Source organism: Salmo salar, chromosome ssa05, assembly GCF_905237065.1.
Source record: "Salmo salar chromosome ssa05, Ssal_v3.1, whole genome shotgun sequence".
Lineage (NCBI taxonomy): Eukaryota > Metazoa > Chordata > Actinopteri > Salmoniformes > Salmonidae > Salmo > Salmo salar.
Genome location: NC_059446.1, coordinates 60413539 through 60431172, shown reverse-complemented (window position 1 = coordinate 60431172; position 17634 = coordinate 60413539). Strand labels below are relative to the sequence as shown.

General features: G+C 43.5%; 2 protein-coding genes across 2 annotated transcripts in view; one reads left to right on the top strand and one right to left on the bottom strand.

Moving 5' to 3' along the window:
- Nucleotides 1–219: 219 nt before the first annotated feature.
- Nucleotides 220–3888, bottom strand: LOC106605350 (dynactin subunit 3). The gene is made up of 7 exons (XM_014200870.2): nucleotides 3592–3888; nucleotides 3223–3307; nucleotides 2993–3079; nucleotides 1346–1429; nucleotides 1167–1225; nucleotides 980–1039; nucleotides 220–704 (listed from the first exon to the last, which is right to left on the bottom strand). The coding sequence occupies exons 1-7, from the start codon at nucleotides 3772–3774 to the stop codon at nucleotides 618–620; spliced, it is 645 nt and encodes a 214-aa protein (XP_014056345.1). The 5' UTR covers nucleotides 3775–3888; the 3' UTR covers nucleotides 220–617.
- Nucleotides 3889–4069: 181 nt separating this feature from the next.
- Nucleotides 4070–17634, top strand: part of atg5 (ATG5 autophagy related 5 homolog (S. cerevisiae)) — a 31190-nt gene continuing 17625 nt past the window's right edge. Inside the window, 6 exon segments of the mRNA NM_001173812.1 lie at nucleotides 4070–4125; nucleotides 4915–5076; nucleotides 5425–5552; nucleotides 6060–6138; nucleotides 11264–11426; nucleotides 11909–12003. Coding sequence (NP_001167283.1) covers nucleotides 4969–5076; nucleotides 5425–5552; nucleotides 6060–6138; nucleotides 11264–11426; nucleotides 11909–12003 — 573 coding nt within the window. The 5' untranslated portion in view covers nucleotides 4070–4125; nucleotides 4915–4968.

The window sequence follows — 17634 nt, the reverse complement described above, 5'->3', positions numbered from 1 at the left end:
TAAAAAGACGTTTTTACAACCGATCAATTGTAGCTCTCCGATTGTAAAACATCTTATCTTCTTAGTTATAGATATGGCTATTGAAATACCTGTAATTAAATGCGAACAGAAAAACAATCTCCGGCACAGGTGAATTCAAGCACACAATTGAAGTTTCGACTTTAGTTGTTTTATAACAATATATTGAAACAAGTATTGCAAACAGAAGTAACCAAACAGTTCAGTTTGAATAGTATGGATTTTATTGCAATTACTTTACATTTGCAGTCATGCTGTCTGATATAAAACTATTTAAAACCAGGACTTTGTGGAAGAAGAAAGTTAGTGTGCAAATTCTTCTCTACACTCTTCTACTGTCAACCGACCCAGAAAAAAAAGCAGTGTCTTGTGACTGCCTGGAGCAGTGTTGCAGAGTTGGAATGCATGGGTACATTGTATGTTGAATAAATGAACAAGGATTAAAAATTAAAAAAAACCTATGCAAATGTCTCTTGATGTAGCTGTAAATAAATAACAATAATATCCAGCAAGTTACATTAAGCTGCATATAGGACCCTTGACACACAGATGACCTCATGCCGTGACACTGTCATAACGGTCATCACTGGACAAGGTCGCTACTCCACTTGACGGATGCCCTTTGCCTCCTCCACTTTCCGCAGGCTCTCATCCCACTGGGTGAACTGCTTGGACAGCAGGAACATCTGCCAAAGAGGTCAAGGTTCAAAGATAATTTGGTGGGCCAGGCAGTTCATTCCATTAGCACAGACTAGACATTGCTCAGAGTTCAACATGACAGAAAACAATCTACAACCACTCACGTTCATTCATCTGACCGAGGAGGTCAGGAGACACGACAGCCAATGTACTCGACACAGTTTCACTGGCTAACCTCAGATACATTTTCCTCTGTCTTGATCAGTGTTATTTATTCACTTCAATAATTCCATTATTTGCTATTATAATGAAGGAAAGGTACCATTTTGTTGTACTCCTCAAACAGTTTCTTCACCTCTAGGGACTGGGCTTCAGTTTGGTCCTTTGGGAAAATGACAAGAACAGTGTCACTACTGTAATTCACAAAAGTCAATCTAGTGTGTCTTGTGAGGAAAGACAAAATCAAGAAAAGAGGGGCATGAATAAGTGAGATGGGGGACGGTTCCAACCTGCTCTTTGATGTGAATCTGAGACAAACGCTGTAGCTTGGTGGCATGCTCTGGCACATCTGTGAATGAGAACTTTACAATGAGTTGCGTTCAACATAAAAAACAGTATTTAACCCATCATCCCATCAACACTTCACACAGACCACATTGTAATGATACTTAAATTCCCTCTCACCTACCTCTGATGTAGTTGCTGTCCAATAGTGGCTGGAGGTTGCTCACCTGCTCCAGAAGGGTGGCCTGGCAAAGCAGGAAGTCCTCCTCTGTGGGGAGAAACAAGTGCATGAGTTTGAGACTGGAGGCACATACCAGGGATGCAAACTGGAGGGCCCAAAAAGGTGACTTAAAAAAAATAAATAACGGAAACATGCAACAACAAAACAATCCCTGCTAGGGGGAAATGCAGGTTTTAACTAACTAAAAAAACAATATGATTACATGATCAGTCTGTGTAAAATTTAAAAAGTGGTTAATGTGAACCGAATCCAATGTTATTTGTTGCCTAGACTTTACTGCAAATGACAAGTCTTGAGAAAAAAAAAACATGACACTAATATTGCAGTTAGCCATGACAGCCTTTATAATAGAATGCTTGTGACCACACACACACACACACATCTAAATATTGCACTTGGGGGAAACCCCCCATCTTAAAGCAGAAATAGAATGAAACAAACAGGCATTTTATTTTTGCTCTATTATAGTGGCCATTATAGATCAAGTGCACAAGGCTGTATGCAAAAATAACATTCCCTGAGTACATTTTTTTTTTATAATCCACACACGTTACTGTCAAGTTCAACACAACAAAAACTCTTTGGGCTACACTGCACATTATTACATTGTACACATTCTGCCTGTGGACATCAGTTCTACAATGTGCCAGCAAAAGTGAGAAAGAGGGAACGTGTGCGGTGTTCCTTTCACCTCTATAGTGGTATCCAGTTTAAGCCAGGCCCAGCGACACTTGATCTCTGAATCCACTTGTTTAACAAGCAATGCCTCATTTTCACCTAATTCTCTCATTCTAAAAATTAACTAATGTTTTCCCTCTACAGTATGTGGTTAACAGATAGTGGTTAGTTCGTTAGCTAGTTAACATGTCACACAGATTGCCAGGGTCCAGTAAGCAACTGACGCGTTATAACTTGAGTAACGGCAAGGAGTCGTATACCAATTAATACTATAGCAAATTGGTTAGGTTACTAATGTTAGCTCATCTGATGTTGTAACGTTACCTAGCAATATCATTTTCACACCATAAACTCAATTATTTGATCAGATGAGTTGGCTAATGTTGTTCAACATTTCTCTGGCTAGCTAATAACGGATAATTTTGATCCAGCTAGCAAGATACTTCACAATGCTAATACTTGTTCCAGCACACTTTCTCCCTCATCTCAAACTTTCCAAATGCCAGTTGTTTTTCGGTTACAGCTCATGAAGTACGCTTCATCACCTTCTCCGTGATCAGGCTTCTCACCGACCTCTTCGTTATCGTTCAGGGGACGCGCTGCTGTAACTGACAAGCTGACTTTCCAGAGCGCGCACTGATGCTGTAACTAATAGATTGGTTGGCTCTTCTTTCTTCAGTCGCGTGTTGCGCTGCATTCTGTTTTTATGTAAACAGCCAATAGTGATCCAACCCCCCTCCCCAACTTTTCTCATCGGATCTATACGAATCACGTAGGTCACCTATTTTGGATTCGAAACGGCGAATTTCGCCGAAAGGTGACATACCCATACGCCAGAGGCCTACTCAATCACCATGACGCAGGACAAAATTCCCCAACATTTACTCACATATTTAAATGAAAAACTCTTACCAGCAAGGATGAATTCCAGCTTCATGGCATCAGGAACAGTGATGTGGTCAGTGAACTGAGGGTCCAGATACTTCAGCAGGTCCTCAACTGTACAGAGAACAAAAGGTTGTAGAATATATACTAGTTACTATGTGGGACATATAATCACAATTTACCCTGTTTTGTGATTGTCCTGGTAATAATGTGTCCCATCCAAGTCACAATTATGTGTCGTCTAAGATGTCACTCACTCTTTTTGTGTAGAATCTTCACTCGTTCCCTCTTATTTGCAGTGTTTGCAAGGGCGGCCTGAACTCTGGAGAGGGAATCCGCGCACTAGGGAACAGAGTGCATTATATGATGATACACTAAAGCTAAACTTGAAAATAAACCGTGTTTATAGCTGTACTGGCATTGAGTTACTTAGCTATCTAAGTAGTCGTTCGACATTAACATGTTGGAATGCCCTGGTATAGCTGTTCTTCACACATGCTCCATAATATTGACGTCTAAGCATTGATTGTATTAAATCAGTGTGCAAAAAGGGCGTTCGCTAGCTAGCCAAAGCAGCCAGTTGAATCGCTATTCGGCATTTCTAATATAGAATATTATTGTCAAACCTTCACGGGTTTCCCTCCCTTGTTCCTTCTTTCACCGTATATACGACTTTCCAGCGTCTCAAGACGCGTTTCGAGGTTATCCACTTCAACTTTCCTATCCATTCTTGATTCAGAGAGCACAACAAATGGATTTGGATCCTTGTAACGACGTAGAACAGGCGACTGCGCACAATTGCAAAACATCTACGGACCGTGAAAGGGGCCATATTTGTTGTCTCTAAAGAAAACTTCTGCGGTTTCCAAGCTGTAAATGAAACTACAAATAACTACAAAATGACTTATCGATTACTAGGCGAATCAAAATTATCGTCACTAACCAACAACTTTATAGGTCCTCTTTGCACTGAATGCACTGAATATCTCGACATGATTATTGCAATACACTACAATGAACGCTGGATGTCACTCTATACTACAGGTTACACCTCGTCAGCGAAAAGGGGGATTTTCTTGCTTTTTTTCCTTGACAGGCGAATGACAACACCACCACGGCCCTCTTCCTTCATCGCAGCTGGTTACAAACGCTATAGAAAAGTAAGATGTTGTTTATCATTTGTCTCAAAACTTTTAGAAATGTTACGCTCCTAGTCCTACCACTTGTTTAGGGCACACTTTCAAATGTGCCCACAGCCTCGCTACTATTTCTGCCAGTGTCAGTGAGGCTTGGTAGCGTACGCAGCTATCTAGCTAGTTGGCTAGTTAGCAAGTCAATACATAATAATGTACATGTAAATCGTTGCAAAGTAACCAATACACCGTTGCTTAGTTAACTATGTTAAATGTAATCTTATTCCTCACCGCCAGTGAAGTCGTGGCTAGTTAGTTACAGTATCTAGCTAACACGTTAGCTAACTAGCACTTTGTATTTCTCCACTAGCCTAACGCTGGCTAGTTGAAGTTGTGTGTTCACAAACTGTGGTAAGATTAGAACTCTTTGCAGAGCTGTGATTGACTGGTTCCGAAGAGAGCTTAATTGACACGTTCTGTAGAGAGCTTTCGAATGTTACCATTCTGGTGTACTCTCTCATCTGAGACTGACTGTCATTGGTGCAAAATCTGTAGTTCAAACAACAACGGGCCGATAATTATAGTTTTAGCCATGTTTTGAGGTTATGCAGGGTTTGTTTACAATGACATTGTTTACAAACAACCAAGTAAAACAAGCTCATATTTTGGGTTTGGATGGGGTACGACAGTTCAACTAAACTCATGAGGAATTTATCAATTAAACTCTTAAAATATCAATGGGTATGTAACATTCATTTAAAAGTCCCAAAATGAATGTACCAATCCCAGATTGACCATTTCATCTGTTGATGACAGGTGGTTTGTTGCTAGAGAATACTTTCTTTATGTGCCACTGGGAGCGACAGGAGGATGGCAGATGACAAGGACGTGCTGCGAGATGTTTGGTTTGGTCGGATTCCGACCTGCTTCACACTTTACCAGGATGAGATCACCGAGAGAGAGGCCGAACCCTTCTATGTAAGTGTGACATCATGCAGACTAGTACTAAGTAAAAAAAAATGTCTCTTTGCTGGACAATGCCAGTGGAGGCTGCTGGGGGGAGGACAGCTCATAATAATGCCTGGAACAGAGCAAATAGAATGGCATCAAACACATGGAAACCATGTATTTGATACCATTCCATGAGCCCGTCCTCCCCAATTAAGGTGCAACCAACCTCACGTGCAATGGACATAGCATTTGTGACATAGGTCTAGCTAATTCAGGTCACACACATGATGACTACTGAGCTGGCTTGAGCCATGGACTCTTGCGGGAACCTAGATTGAGTCCCTCTCTTCTCCCCCTCTGCTGTTCTCTCCTCAGCTCCTCCTGCCAAGGGTGAGCTACCTGACTCTGGTCACAGACAAGGTGAAAAAGCACTTCCTGAAGGTCATGAAGGCCGAAGACGTAGAGGAGATATGGTTTGATTTCGAAGGAACGCCACTCAAATGGTGGGTGAGCTTTAAATTACCGTAGGACTGTGAGGACTATGTGTGTTGTAAAGTATTGACTTCTTTTAACAACTACTAGTGAATATAATGGTTAGAATTCCCTGTGCCCCTCCATAGAAACAAGTGTCCTAGCACAGCAGTAGAGTACATCTTTTACAGATCAGAATTGAGCATATCAACTCGCCTCCTATCATCATCGTCATCATCAATGAAGAGACTACATACCAATTGTCTGCAGTCTTACATTTCAGGCACCAGGTGGCAGCCCAACACAAGCTTTTGACATTTGGTTGGACATGAGTCCTAATCTTAAATTGACATACACACGTAACTCAGACCTTTGGGTAAATAAGGTGTTTTGTCTCTAAAACGTATTAAGAGGTTACTTAGGATCCAGCCCACGGTGAAGGAGGGGATAACTCATTATGATTCAGAGTTGGAACGGAATGAAGCCCTGGTGACATGTTTCCTCAACTGATGTGTTGTGGCTGTGTTTATTCATTGCAGGCACTATCCAATCGGATTGCTGTTTGACCTGCATGCCTCCAACACTGCCCTGCCGTGGAGCATCACTGTGCACTTTAAGGTACAACACAGAATTCGTTTTTTAGCATGTTAACACAGTACATATGGAGCAGCAAGTATATTTGCTGGTCCAAATGTAGAATCCTCCAAATGCTGGCCTGTATACAGCAGGGGTTGGAAGTGAAATTATTTTCCAATTGTTTCTTTCTGAACAGAACCACTTTTTTCCCCCGTTTCGTTCCACTGTTCCGACCAGAAAAATAAAATTCTTAACCGGTTCGAACCAAAAAAAGTACCAGTTTATATTGTTACTTTTTTAACCTGTGAAATCAACCGTTTTTAAATACATTTAGCTCATTAAATTACATCACCAATCAGTGCGGTAAGCTAGTTGTTTACATGCATGATGGACAGACAAGTGTAGCCTGTGGCGCAAGATGTGACAAATTTTGAGGGTGTGGAGAGAGCGAGAGACGGTTGAGGAGGAGGCTTGAAGCGCTGGGCATCTTGTTATGACGTGCATTATATGAATTAGGTACACAGAATTATACCTAGGAGGACGGCTTCTATGGAGGAACTTTTTTATGTCCTTTGAGCTAGCTAGCTAACAAGCTTGAGATAGCAAGTTAACAAGCTTGTGTGTGCAGAGCGGCACCAGAATTTAAAACACGTCTTAACTTTTTGTAGTTAATAAATCCAACGTGAAACATGATAACTAGGCCTACAGTATCCTTCACTAGCGTTGAAAAAGTGTACACATTTTTCTCTTGCTAATTAAAAATCTCTCCCTATCTTCTGAATCAAGCTTGTAACGTCAGTACAGTCAGTAGCCTATGCTTCGCAGGGGGAAGGGCAGGTAGCAACACGCACATGCAAAGATTTTCAGCTTGTAGGTAGATACTGGAATACGTTTTTATTTTATTTCACCTTTATTTAACCAGGTACGCCAGTTGAGAACAAGTTCTCATTTAAAACTGCGACCTGGCCAAGATAAAGCAAAGCAGTGCGACAAAAAACAACAACACAGAGTTACACATGGGATAAACAAAAGTACAGTCAATAACTCTATAGAAAAATCTATATACAGTGTGTGCAAATGGAGTAAGGCAGTAAGGCAATAAATAGGCCATAGTAGCGAAGTAATTACAATTTAGCAAATTAACACTGAAGTGATAGATGTGCAGATGATGATGTGCAAGTAGAAATACTGGTGTGCAAAAAAGTAAATTAAAACAATATGGGGATGAGGTAGGTAGTTGGGTGGGCTATTTACAGATTGTCTATGTACAGCTGCAGCGATCGGTAAGCTGCTCAAATTGCTGATGCTTAAAGTTAGTCAGTGATTTTTGCAATTCGTTCCAGTCATTGGCAGCAGAGAACTGAAAGGAAAGGCGGCCAAAGGAGGTGTTGGCTTTGAGGATGACCAGTGAGATATACCTGCTGGAGCGCGTGCTATGGGTGGGTGTTGTTATGGTGACCAGTGAGCTGAGATAAGGCAGAGCTTTACCTAGCAAAGACTTATAGATGACCTGGAGCCAGTGGGTCTGGCGACGAATATGTAGCGAGGGCCAGCCGACGAGAGCATACAGGTCGCAGTGGTCGGTGGTATATGGGGCTTTGGTGACAAAAGGGATGGCACTGTGATCGACTGCATCCGGTTTGCTGAGTAGAGTGTTGGAGGCTATTTTGTAAATGACATTGCCGAAGTCGAGGATCGGTAGGATGGTCAGTTTTACGAGGGTATGTTTGGCAGCATGAGTGAAGGAGGCTTTGTTGCGAAATAGGAAGCCGATTCTAGATTTAATTCTGGATTGGAGATGCTTACCGTAATTTCCGGACCATAAGGCGCAACTTTTTTCCCACGCTTTGAACCTCACGGCTTAAACAATGACGCGGCTAATATATGGATTTTTCCCGCTTTCTGTGACGTGCTCAGTTTTTTGGCGGCATGAAGCTTTCATTAGACCAATGAAATTGCCGAACGGGTTAAGGTCAAACAACTTTTTGGTTTACTGTTTAGATTAAATCGAGCGCTCTCAAACTTCCCATCATTCTGATTACGGTAGTCATTTTGTCACCCTCATCATGGCAAAGATACGGAGAAATGCATATGATGCAGCTTTCAACTTGAAGGCGATTGATCTGGCTGTTGGAAAAGGAAATAGAGCTGCTGCACGGGAGCTTGGTCTTAATGAGTCGATGATAAGACGTTGGAAACAGCAGCGTGAGCAATTGACTCAGTGCAAAAAGACAACTAAAGCTTTCAGAGGGAAGAAAAGCAGATGGCCCGAACTAGAAAATGAGCTCGAAGACTGGTCAACACACAGAGAGCAGACGGCCGAGGTGTGCGGCTTATTTATGTAAAAAAAAATATATTAAAAAATTCAGTGGGTGCGGCTTATATTCAGGTGCGCTCAATAGTCTGGAAATTACGGTAATATGAGTCTGGAAGGAGAGTTTACAGTCTAGCCAGACACTTAGGTATTTGTAGTTGTGCACATATTCTAAGTCAGAAGCGTCCAGAGTAGTGATGCTAGTCGGGCAGGCGGGTGCGGGCTGCGATCGGTTGAAGAGCATGCATTTAGTTTTACTAGCATTTTAAAAGCAGTTGGAGGCCACGGAAGGAGTGTTGTGTGGCATTGAAGCTCGTTTGGAGGTTTGTTAACACAGTGTCCAAAGAAGGGCCAGATGTATACCGAATGGTGTCGTCTGCGTAGAGATGGATCAAGGAATCACCCGCAGCAAGAGCGACATCATTGATATATACAGAGAAAAGAGTCGGCCTGAGATTTGAACCCTGTGGTACCCCATAGGGACTGCCAGAGATACGGACAACAGCCCCTCCGATTTTACACACTGAACTCTATCTGAGAAGTAGTTGGTGAACCAGGCGAGGCAGTCATTTGAGAAACGAAGGCGGTTTAGTCTGCCGATAAGAATGCGGTGATTGACAGAGTCAAAAGCCTTGGCCAGGTCGATGAAGACGGCTGCACAGTACTGGCTTTTATCGATGGTGGTTATGATATCGTTTAGTACCTTAAGCCTGGCTGGGGTGCACCTGTGACCAGCTCGGAAACCAGATTGCACAGCGGAGAAGGCACGGTGGAATTCGAAATGGTCAGTGATCTGTTTGTTAACTTGGCTTTTGAAGACTTTAGAAAGGCAGGGCAGGATGGATATAGGTCTGTAACAGTTTGGGTCTAGAGTGTCACCCCCTTTGAAGAGGGGGATGACCGCGGCAGCTTTCCAATCTTTGGGAATCTCGAACGGTACAAAAGAGAGGTTGAACAGACTAGTATTAGGGGTTGCAACAATGGCGGTGGATCATTTTAGAAAGAGAGGGTCCAGATTGTCTAGCACAGCTGATTTGTACGGGTCCAGGTTTTGCAGCTCTTTCAGAACATCTGCTATTTGGATTTGGGTGAAGGAGAAGCTGGGGAGGCTTGGGCAAGTAGCTGCGGGTGGTGCGGAGCTGTTGGTTGGGGTAGCCAGGAGGAAAGCATGGCCAGCCGTAGAGAAATGCTTATTGAAATTCTCGATTATCGTGGATTTATCAGTGGTGACAGTGTTTCCTAGCCTCAATACAGTGGGCAGCTGGGAGGAGGTGCTCTTATTCTCCATGGACTTTAGTGTCCCAGAACTTTTTGGAGTTAGAGCTACAGGATGCAAATTTCTGTTTGAAAAAGCTAGCCTTTGCTTTCCTAACTGACTGTGTGTATTGGTTCCTGACTTCCCTGAGAAGTTGCATATCGCAGGGACTATTCGATGCTAATGCAGTACGCCACAGGATGTTTTTGTGCTGGTCGAGGACAGTCAGGTCTGGAGTGAACCAAGGGCTATATCTGTTCTTAGTTCTACATTTTTTGAATGGGGCATGCTTATTTAAGATGGTGAGGAAATTACTTTTAAAGAACAACCAGGCATCCTCTACTGACAGGATGAGGTCAATATCCTTCCAGGATACCTGGGCCAGGTCATCAGAAAGGCCTGCTCGCTGAAGTGTTTTAGGGAGCGTTTGACAGTTATGAGTGGTGGTCGTTTGACCGCGGACCCATAACAGATGCAGGCAAGGAGGCAGTGATCGCTGAGATCCTGAATGAAAACAGCAGAGGTGTATTTGGAGGGCAAGTTGGTCAAGATAATATCTATGAGGGTGCCCATGTTTACGGATTTAGGGTTGTACCTGGTGGGTTCCTTGATCATTTGTGTGAGATTGAGGGCATCTAGCTTAGATTGTAGGTCTGAAGATGGATGGGGGGCAATCAATTCACATATGGTTTCCAGGGCACAGCTGGGAGCTGAGGGGGGTCTATAACAGGCAGCAACGGTGAGAGACTTATTTCTGGAGAGATTCATTTTTAAAATTAGAAGCTCAAACTGTTTGGGCATAGACCTGGAAAGTATGACAGAACTTTGCAGGCTATCTCTGCAGTAGATTGCAACTCCTCCCCCTTTGGCAGTTCTATCTTGACGGAAAATGTTGTAGTTGGGGATGGAAATCTCAGAATTTTTGGTGGCCTTCCTAAGCCAGGATTCAGACACGGCAAGGACATCAGGGTTGGCGAGTGTGCTAAAGCAGTGAGTAAAACAAACTTAGGGAGGAGGCTTCTGATGTTAACATGCATGAAACCAAGGCTTTTACGGTTACAGAAGTCAACAAATGAGAGCACCTGGGGATACACAGGGCCTGGGTTAACCTCTACATCACCCGAGGAACAGAGGAGGAGTAGGATGAGGGTATGGCTAAATGCTATCAAAACTGGTCGTCTAGTGCCTCGGGGACAGAGAATAAAAGGAGCAGATTTCTGGGTGTGGTAGAATAGAATCAGGGCATAATGTACAGACGGGTATGGTAGGGTGCAGGTACAGTGGAGGTAAAGCTAGGCATTGAGTGACGATAAGAGAGGTTGCATCTCTGGAGGCACTAGTTATGCTACGTTTCTGAGTGACAGCGTGAGGACTTTGTTGTGTTTTGTTGTGGGACTAGAAAAAAATGCCTGGAACGTAAAAGAACGTTATTAACCAGTTCCCATGATTTAAAAAATTACAGTTCTGTTCCTGAAACACTTTTGTTCCTTGAAAAATGTTGTTATTTTCCAGTTTTCGGTTCTGTTCCCTGAACCAGTTCCAACCCCTGGTATACAGTGTTAAAAAGCAGTCCTGCCTGTGTGGTTTTTCTGAGGTAGAATTTCCCAGAGCGTGACTTGCTCCACTGCCCCTCTAACTCTGTGATCGAGGCCCACTTCATGTCCAGCATCAAGGAGGCGGATGCCCTCAAACACAAGAGCCAGGTCATCAACGACATGCAGAAGAAAGACCACAAGCAGCTGTGGATGGGTCTGCAGAACGGTGAGGGCCCCACACACACACACACACACACACACACATATACACACACATATACATATATATATATATAAGTATTGACTTTTTAGACTCTGTACTCTTATTTTTCCCCTCTACTCAACAACTTACACACCCCCAAGCCAACCAGTCAAAACCACGCCACCCACGCTCTCTGAACAGTGTCTTTGCCTCAGCTGCAAAGTTGTTTCTCTTCTCACTTACCAAAATATACTATTTTGGAGGCTTCCATAACCAAACCAGACCAGAAACAGAGAGAGAAAGAGACAGTTACAACTCCACCCAGAAGAGAAAACAGATCTGAAATATTTCAAAAGCTAAAATTGTGTGAAAGTGAGATACAGGGGAGGGGAGTTAGAAACCAGGACAGGTTGACAGGGTTTCAGAACCCTTGTAGAGCTGGTTTAAAAACATAAAAGGAGATGGGGACAGTTTGTATGTAAATGTGGTTGTGTTGTGTTCCTCAGATAAGTTTGACCAGTTCTGGGCCATGAACCGTAAGCTGATGGAATACCCCACAGAGGAGGGAGGCTTCCGCTACATCCCCTTCAGGATATACCTGGTAAATGGGCAAATACACGCCTTGTTGACATCAAATCAAATTTATTTTTATATAGCCCTTCGTACATCAGCTGATATCTCAAAGTGCTGTACAGAAACCCAGCCTAAAACCCCAAACAGCAAGCAAAGCATGTGAAAGAAGCACGGTGGCTAGGAAAAACTCCCTAGGAAAAACTCCCTAGAAAGGCCAAAAACCTAGGAAGAAACCTAGAGAGGAACCAGGCTATGAGGGGTGGCCAGTCCTCTTCTGGCTGTGCAGGGTGGATATTATAACAGAACATGGTCAAGATGTTAAAATGTTAAAATGTTCATAAATGACCAGCATGGTCAAATAATAATAATCATAGTAGTTGTCGAGGGTGCAACAAGCACGTCCGGTGAACAGGTCAGGGTTCCATAGCCGCAGGCAGAACAGTTGAAACTGGAGCAGCAGCACGGCCAGGTGGACTGGGGACAGCAAGGAGTCATCATACCAGGTAGTCCTGAGGCATGGTCCTAGGGCTCAGGTCCTCCGAGAGAAAGACAGAAAGAGAGAATTAGAGAGAGCATATTTAAATTCACACAGGACACCGGATAAGACAAGAGAAATACTCCAGATGTAACAGACTGACCCTAGCCCCCGACACATAAACTACTGCAGCATAAATACTGGAGGCTGAGACAGGAGGGATCAGAAGACACTGTGGCCCCATCCGATGATACCCCGGACAGGGCCAAACAGGCAGGATATAACCCCACCCACTTTGCCAAAGCACAGCCCCCACACCACTAGAGGGATGTCTCCAACCACCAACTTACCGTCCTAAGACAAGGCCGAGTATAGCCCACAACGATCTCCGCCATGGCACAACCCAAGGGGGGGCGCCAACCAAGACAGGAAGACCACGTCAGTGACTCAACCCACTCAAGTGACGCACCCCTCCCATGGACGGCATGGAAGAACACCAGTAAGCCAGTGACTCAGCCCCTGTAAAAGGGTTAGAAGCAGAGAATCCCAGTGGAAAGAGGGGAACCGGCAAGGCAGAGACAGCAAGGGCGGTTCGTTGCTCCAGCCTTTCCGTTCACCTTCACACTCCTGGGCCAGACTATACTTAATCATAGGACCTACTGAAGAGATAAGTCTTCAGTAAAGACTTAAAGGTTGAGACTGAGTCTGCGTCTCTCACATTGGTAGGCAGACCATTCCATAAAAATGGAGCTCTATAGGAGAAAGCCCTACCTCCAGCCGTTTGCTTAGAAATTCTAGGGACAATTAGGAGGCCTGCGTCTTGTGACCGTAGCGTACGTGTAGGTATGTACGGCAGGACCAAATCGGAAAGATAGGTAGGAGCAAGCCCATGTAATGCTTTGTAGGTTAGCAGTAAAACCTTGAAATCAGCCCTTGCCTTAACAGGAAGCCAGTGTAGGGAGGCTAGCACTGGAGTAATATGATCAAATTTTTTGGTTCTAGTCAGGATTCTAGCAGCCGTATTTAGCACTAACTGAAGTTTATTTAGTGCTTTATCCGGGTAGCCGGAAAGTAGAGCATTGCAGTAGTCCAGCCTAGAAGTAACAAAAGCATGGATTAATTTTTCTGCGTCATTTTTGGACAGAAAGTTTCTGATTTTTGCAATGTTACGTAGATGGAAAAAAGCTGTCCTTGAAACAGTCTTGATATGTTCTTCAAAAGAGAGATCAGGGTCCAGAGTAACGCCGAGGTCCTTCACAGTTTTATTTGAGACGACTGTACAACCATCCAGATTAATTGTCAGATTCAACAGAAGATCTCTTTGTTTCTTGGGACCTAGAACAAGCATCTCTGTTTTGTCCAAGTTTAAAAGTAGAAAGTTTGCAGCCATCCACTTCTTTATGTCTGAAACACAGGCTTCTAGCGAGGGCAATTTTGGGGCTTCACCATGTTTCATTGAAATGTACAGCTGTGTGTCGTCCGCATAGCAGTGAAATTTAACATTATGTTTTCGAATGACATCCCCAAGAGGTAAAATATATAGTGAAAACAATAGTGGTCCTAAAACGGAACCTTGAGGAACACCGAAATTTACAATTGATTTGTCAGAGGACAAACCATTCACAGAGACAAACTGATATCTTTCCGACAGATAAGATCTAAACCAGGCCAGAACTTGTCCATGTAGACCAATTTGGGTTTCCAATCTCTCCAAAATAATGTGGTGATCGATGGTATCAAAAGCGGCACTAAGATCTAGGAGCACGAGGACAGATGCAGAGCCTCGGTCTGACGTCATTAAAAGGTCATTTACCACCTTCACAAGTGCAGTCTCAGTGCTATGATGGGGTCTAAAACCAGACTGAAGCGTTTCGTATACATTGTTTGTCTTCAGGAAGGCAGTGAGTTGCTGTGCAACAGCTTTTTCTAAAATTTTTGAGAGGAATGGAAGATTCGATATAGGCCGATTAGTTTTTTATAATTTCTGGGTCAAGATTCGGCTTTTTCAAGAGAGGCTTTATTACTGCCACTTTTAGTGAGCTTGGTACACATCCGGTGGATAGAGAGCCGTTTATTATGTTCAACATAGGAGGGCCAAGCACAGGAAGCAGCTCTTTCAGTAGTTTAGTTGGAATAGGGTCCAGTATGCAGCTTGAGGGTTTGGAGGCCATGATTATTTTCATCATTGTGTCAAGAGATATAGTACTAAAACACTTTAGTATCTCCCTTGATCCTAGGTCCTGGCAGAGTTGTGTAGACTCAGGACAATGGAGCTTTGGAGGAATACCCAGATTTAAAGAGGAGTCTGTAATTTGCTTTCTAATGATCATGATCTTTTCCTCAAAGAAGTTCATAAATGTATTACTGCTGAAGTGAAAGCCATCCTCCATTTGCGAAGGCTGCTTTTTAGTTAGCTTTCGGATTGTTCTTATTTTCCTCAATTAAGTTGGAAAAATAGGATGATCGAGCAGCAGTGAGGGCTCTTCGATACTGCATGGTACTGTCTTTCCAAGCTAGTCGGAAGACTTCCAGTTTGGTGTGGCGCCATTTCCGTTCCAATTTTCTGGAAGCTTGCTTCAGAGCTCGTGTATTTTCTGTATACCAGGGAGCTAGTTTCTTATGACAGATGTTTTTAATTTTTAGGGGTGCAACTGCATCTAGGGTATTGCGCAAGGTTAAATTGAGTTCCTCGGTTAGGTGGTTAACTGATTTTTGTCCTCTGACGTCCTTGGTTAGGCAGTCTGGAAGGGCATCAAGGAATCTTTGGGTTGTCTGAGAATTTATAGCACGACTTTTAATGCTCCTTGGTTGGGGTCTGAGCAGATTATTTGTTGCAATTGCAAACGTAATAAAATGGTGGTCCGATAGTCCAGGATTATGAGGAAAAACATTAAGATCCACAACATTTATTCCATGGGACAAAACTAGGTCCAGAGTATGACTGTGGCAGTGAGTAGGTCCAGAGACATGTTGGACAAAACCCACTGAGTCGATGATGGCTCCGAAAGCCTTTTGGAGTGGGTCTGTGGACATAGATTTCATGACTAGAAGCTCAAAAGACGAAAACGTCATAGTTTTTTTTTTTGTAAATTGAAATTTGCTATCGTAAATGTTAGCAACACCTCCACCTTTGCCGGATGCACGGGGGGTATGGTCACTAGTGTAACCAGGGGGTGAGGCCTCATTTAACACAGTAAATTCATCAGGCTTAAGCCATGTTTCAGTCAGGCCAATCACATCAAGATTATTATCAGTGATTAGTTCATTGACTATAACTGCCTTGGAAGTGAGGGATCTAACATTAAGTAACCCAATTTTGAGATGTGAGGTATCACAATCTCTTTCAATAATGGCAGGAATGGAGGAGGTCTTTATACTAGTGAGATTGCTAAAGCGAACACCGCCATTTTTAATTTTGCCCAACCTAGATCGAGGCACAGACACGGTCTCAATGGGGAAAGCTGAGCTGACTACGCTGACTGTGCTAGTGGCAGACTCCACTAAGCTGGCAGGCTGGCTAACAGCCTGCTGCCTGGCCTGCACCCTATTTCATTGTGGAGCTAGAGGAGTTAGAGCCCTGTCTATGTTCGTAGATAAGATGAGAGCACCCCTCCAGCTAGGATGGAGTCCGTCACTCCTCAACAGGCCAGGCTTGGTCCTGTTTGTGGGTGAGTCCCAGAAAGAGGGCCAATTATCTACAAATTCTATCTTTTGGGAGGGGCAGAAAACAGTTTTCAACCAGCGATTGAGTTGTGAGACTCTGCTGTAGAGCTCATCACTCCCCCTAACTGGGAGGGGGCCAGAGACAATTAATCGATGCCGACACATCTTTCTAGCTGATTTACACGCTGAAGCTATGTTGCGCTTGGTGACCTCTGACTGTTTCATCCTAACATCGTTGGTGCCGACGTGGATAACAATATCTCTATACTCTCTACACTCGCCAGTTTTAGCTTTAGCCAGCACCGTCTTTAGATTAGCCTTAACGTCGGTAGCCCTGCCCCCTGGTAAACAGTGTATGATCGCTGGATGATTAGTTTTAAGTCTAATACTGCGGGTAATGGAGTCGCCAATGACTAGGGTTTTCAATTTGTCAGAGCTAATGGTGGGAGCCGTCGGCGTCTCAGACCCCACAACGGGAGGAGTAGAGACCATAGAAGTCTCGGCCTCCGACTCGCTTAATGGGGAGAACCGGTTGAAAGTTTCTGTCGGCTGAATAAGCGACACCGGTTGAGCATTCCTACAGCGTTTCCCTCCAGAAGCCATGAGAAAGATGTCCGGCTGCGGGGACCGTGCGAGGGGGTATATACTAACGTTACTATCTGTACTTACTGGTGGCACAGACGCTGTTTCATCCTTTCCTACACTGAAATTACCCTTGCCTAACGATCGCGTCTGAAGCTGGGCTTGCAGCACAGCTATCCTTGCCGTAAGGCGATCGTTCTCCTGTATATTATAAGTACAACGACTGCAATTAGAAGGCATCATGTTAATGTTACTTAGCTTCGGCTGTTTGAAGTCCTGACGAACCATGTCCAGATAAAACCTCCGGGGTGAAAAAGTTGAATGAAAAAAGTTGAGTGAGGGAAAAAGTAAAAATATACGGTAATGAAAAAGTAAAAAACCGTCAGGTAGCAAAGTAAGATCACAGCCAGTGTGACCTGCAGTGTGGCATCACTGCTACTCTTAATAGATGATGTAATCGATGCAATCCAAAAAATACAGCAGGTCTAAAATACGGCAATGAATAGTAATGAAAGGATACTCTTTTATCATCTGATAAGCAAATAGAACATGATAGTGCGTTTAGGAATATGAGAAAGCATTAAGTGAATATGAAAATCAGAGTAAAAATTAAACAAAATACACAGTACACAAAAATATAATGTTACAACTGAAATGTGCAGCACAAACCACTTATCAACACAATCATGAATTAATTGTCACTCCACTGCCTTGTATTATGACGACGCAGTCTAGTATCTGAACTGTCCCGTAGATGGTGCTGTATGACGGACTAGTAAGGCGCTTCATGAATAGGATACCGCCAAGTCCTACGGTTATGATTAAAGTGGGCTGCTGTTGAGCAACGTTTTATTTGTTAGTTAGCTTGTGATTTATTGTGATCCAGTGACAGAAACAACCCTACAGAAGTGCTCAGTTGCAAAAATATTTCCTGGAGAA

Excerpts from the sequence above, each read along its gene's own strand:
- LOC106605350 (XM_014200870.2), bottom strand. The coding sequence starts at position 3,774 with ATGTTTTGCAATTGTGCGCAGTCGCCTGTTCTACGTCGTTACAAGGAT. Across the intron at positions 3,080-3,222 it reads GAAGATTCTACACAAAAAGA|TTGAGGACCTGCTGAAGTAT; the intron begins GTGAGTGACATC and ends TTCTCTGTACAG. Across the intron at positions 1,430-2,992 it reads GCTGGAATTCATCCTTGCTG|AGGAGGACTTCCTGCTTTGC; the intron begins GTAAGAGTTTTT and ends TTCTCCCCACAG.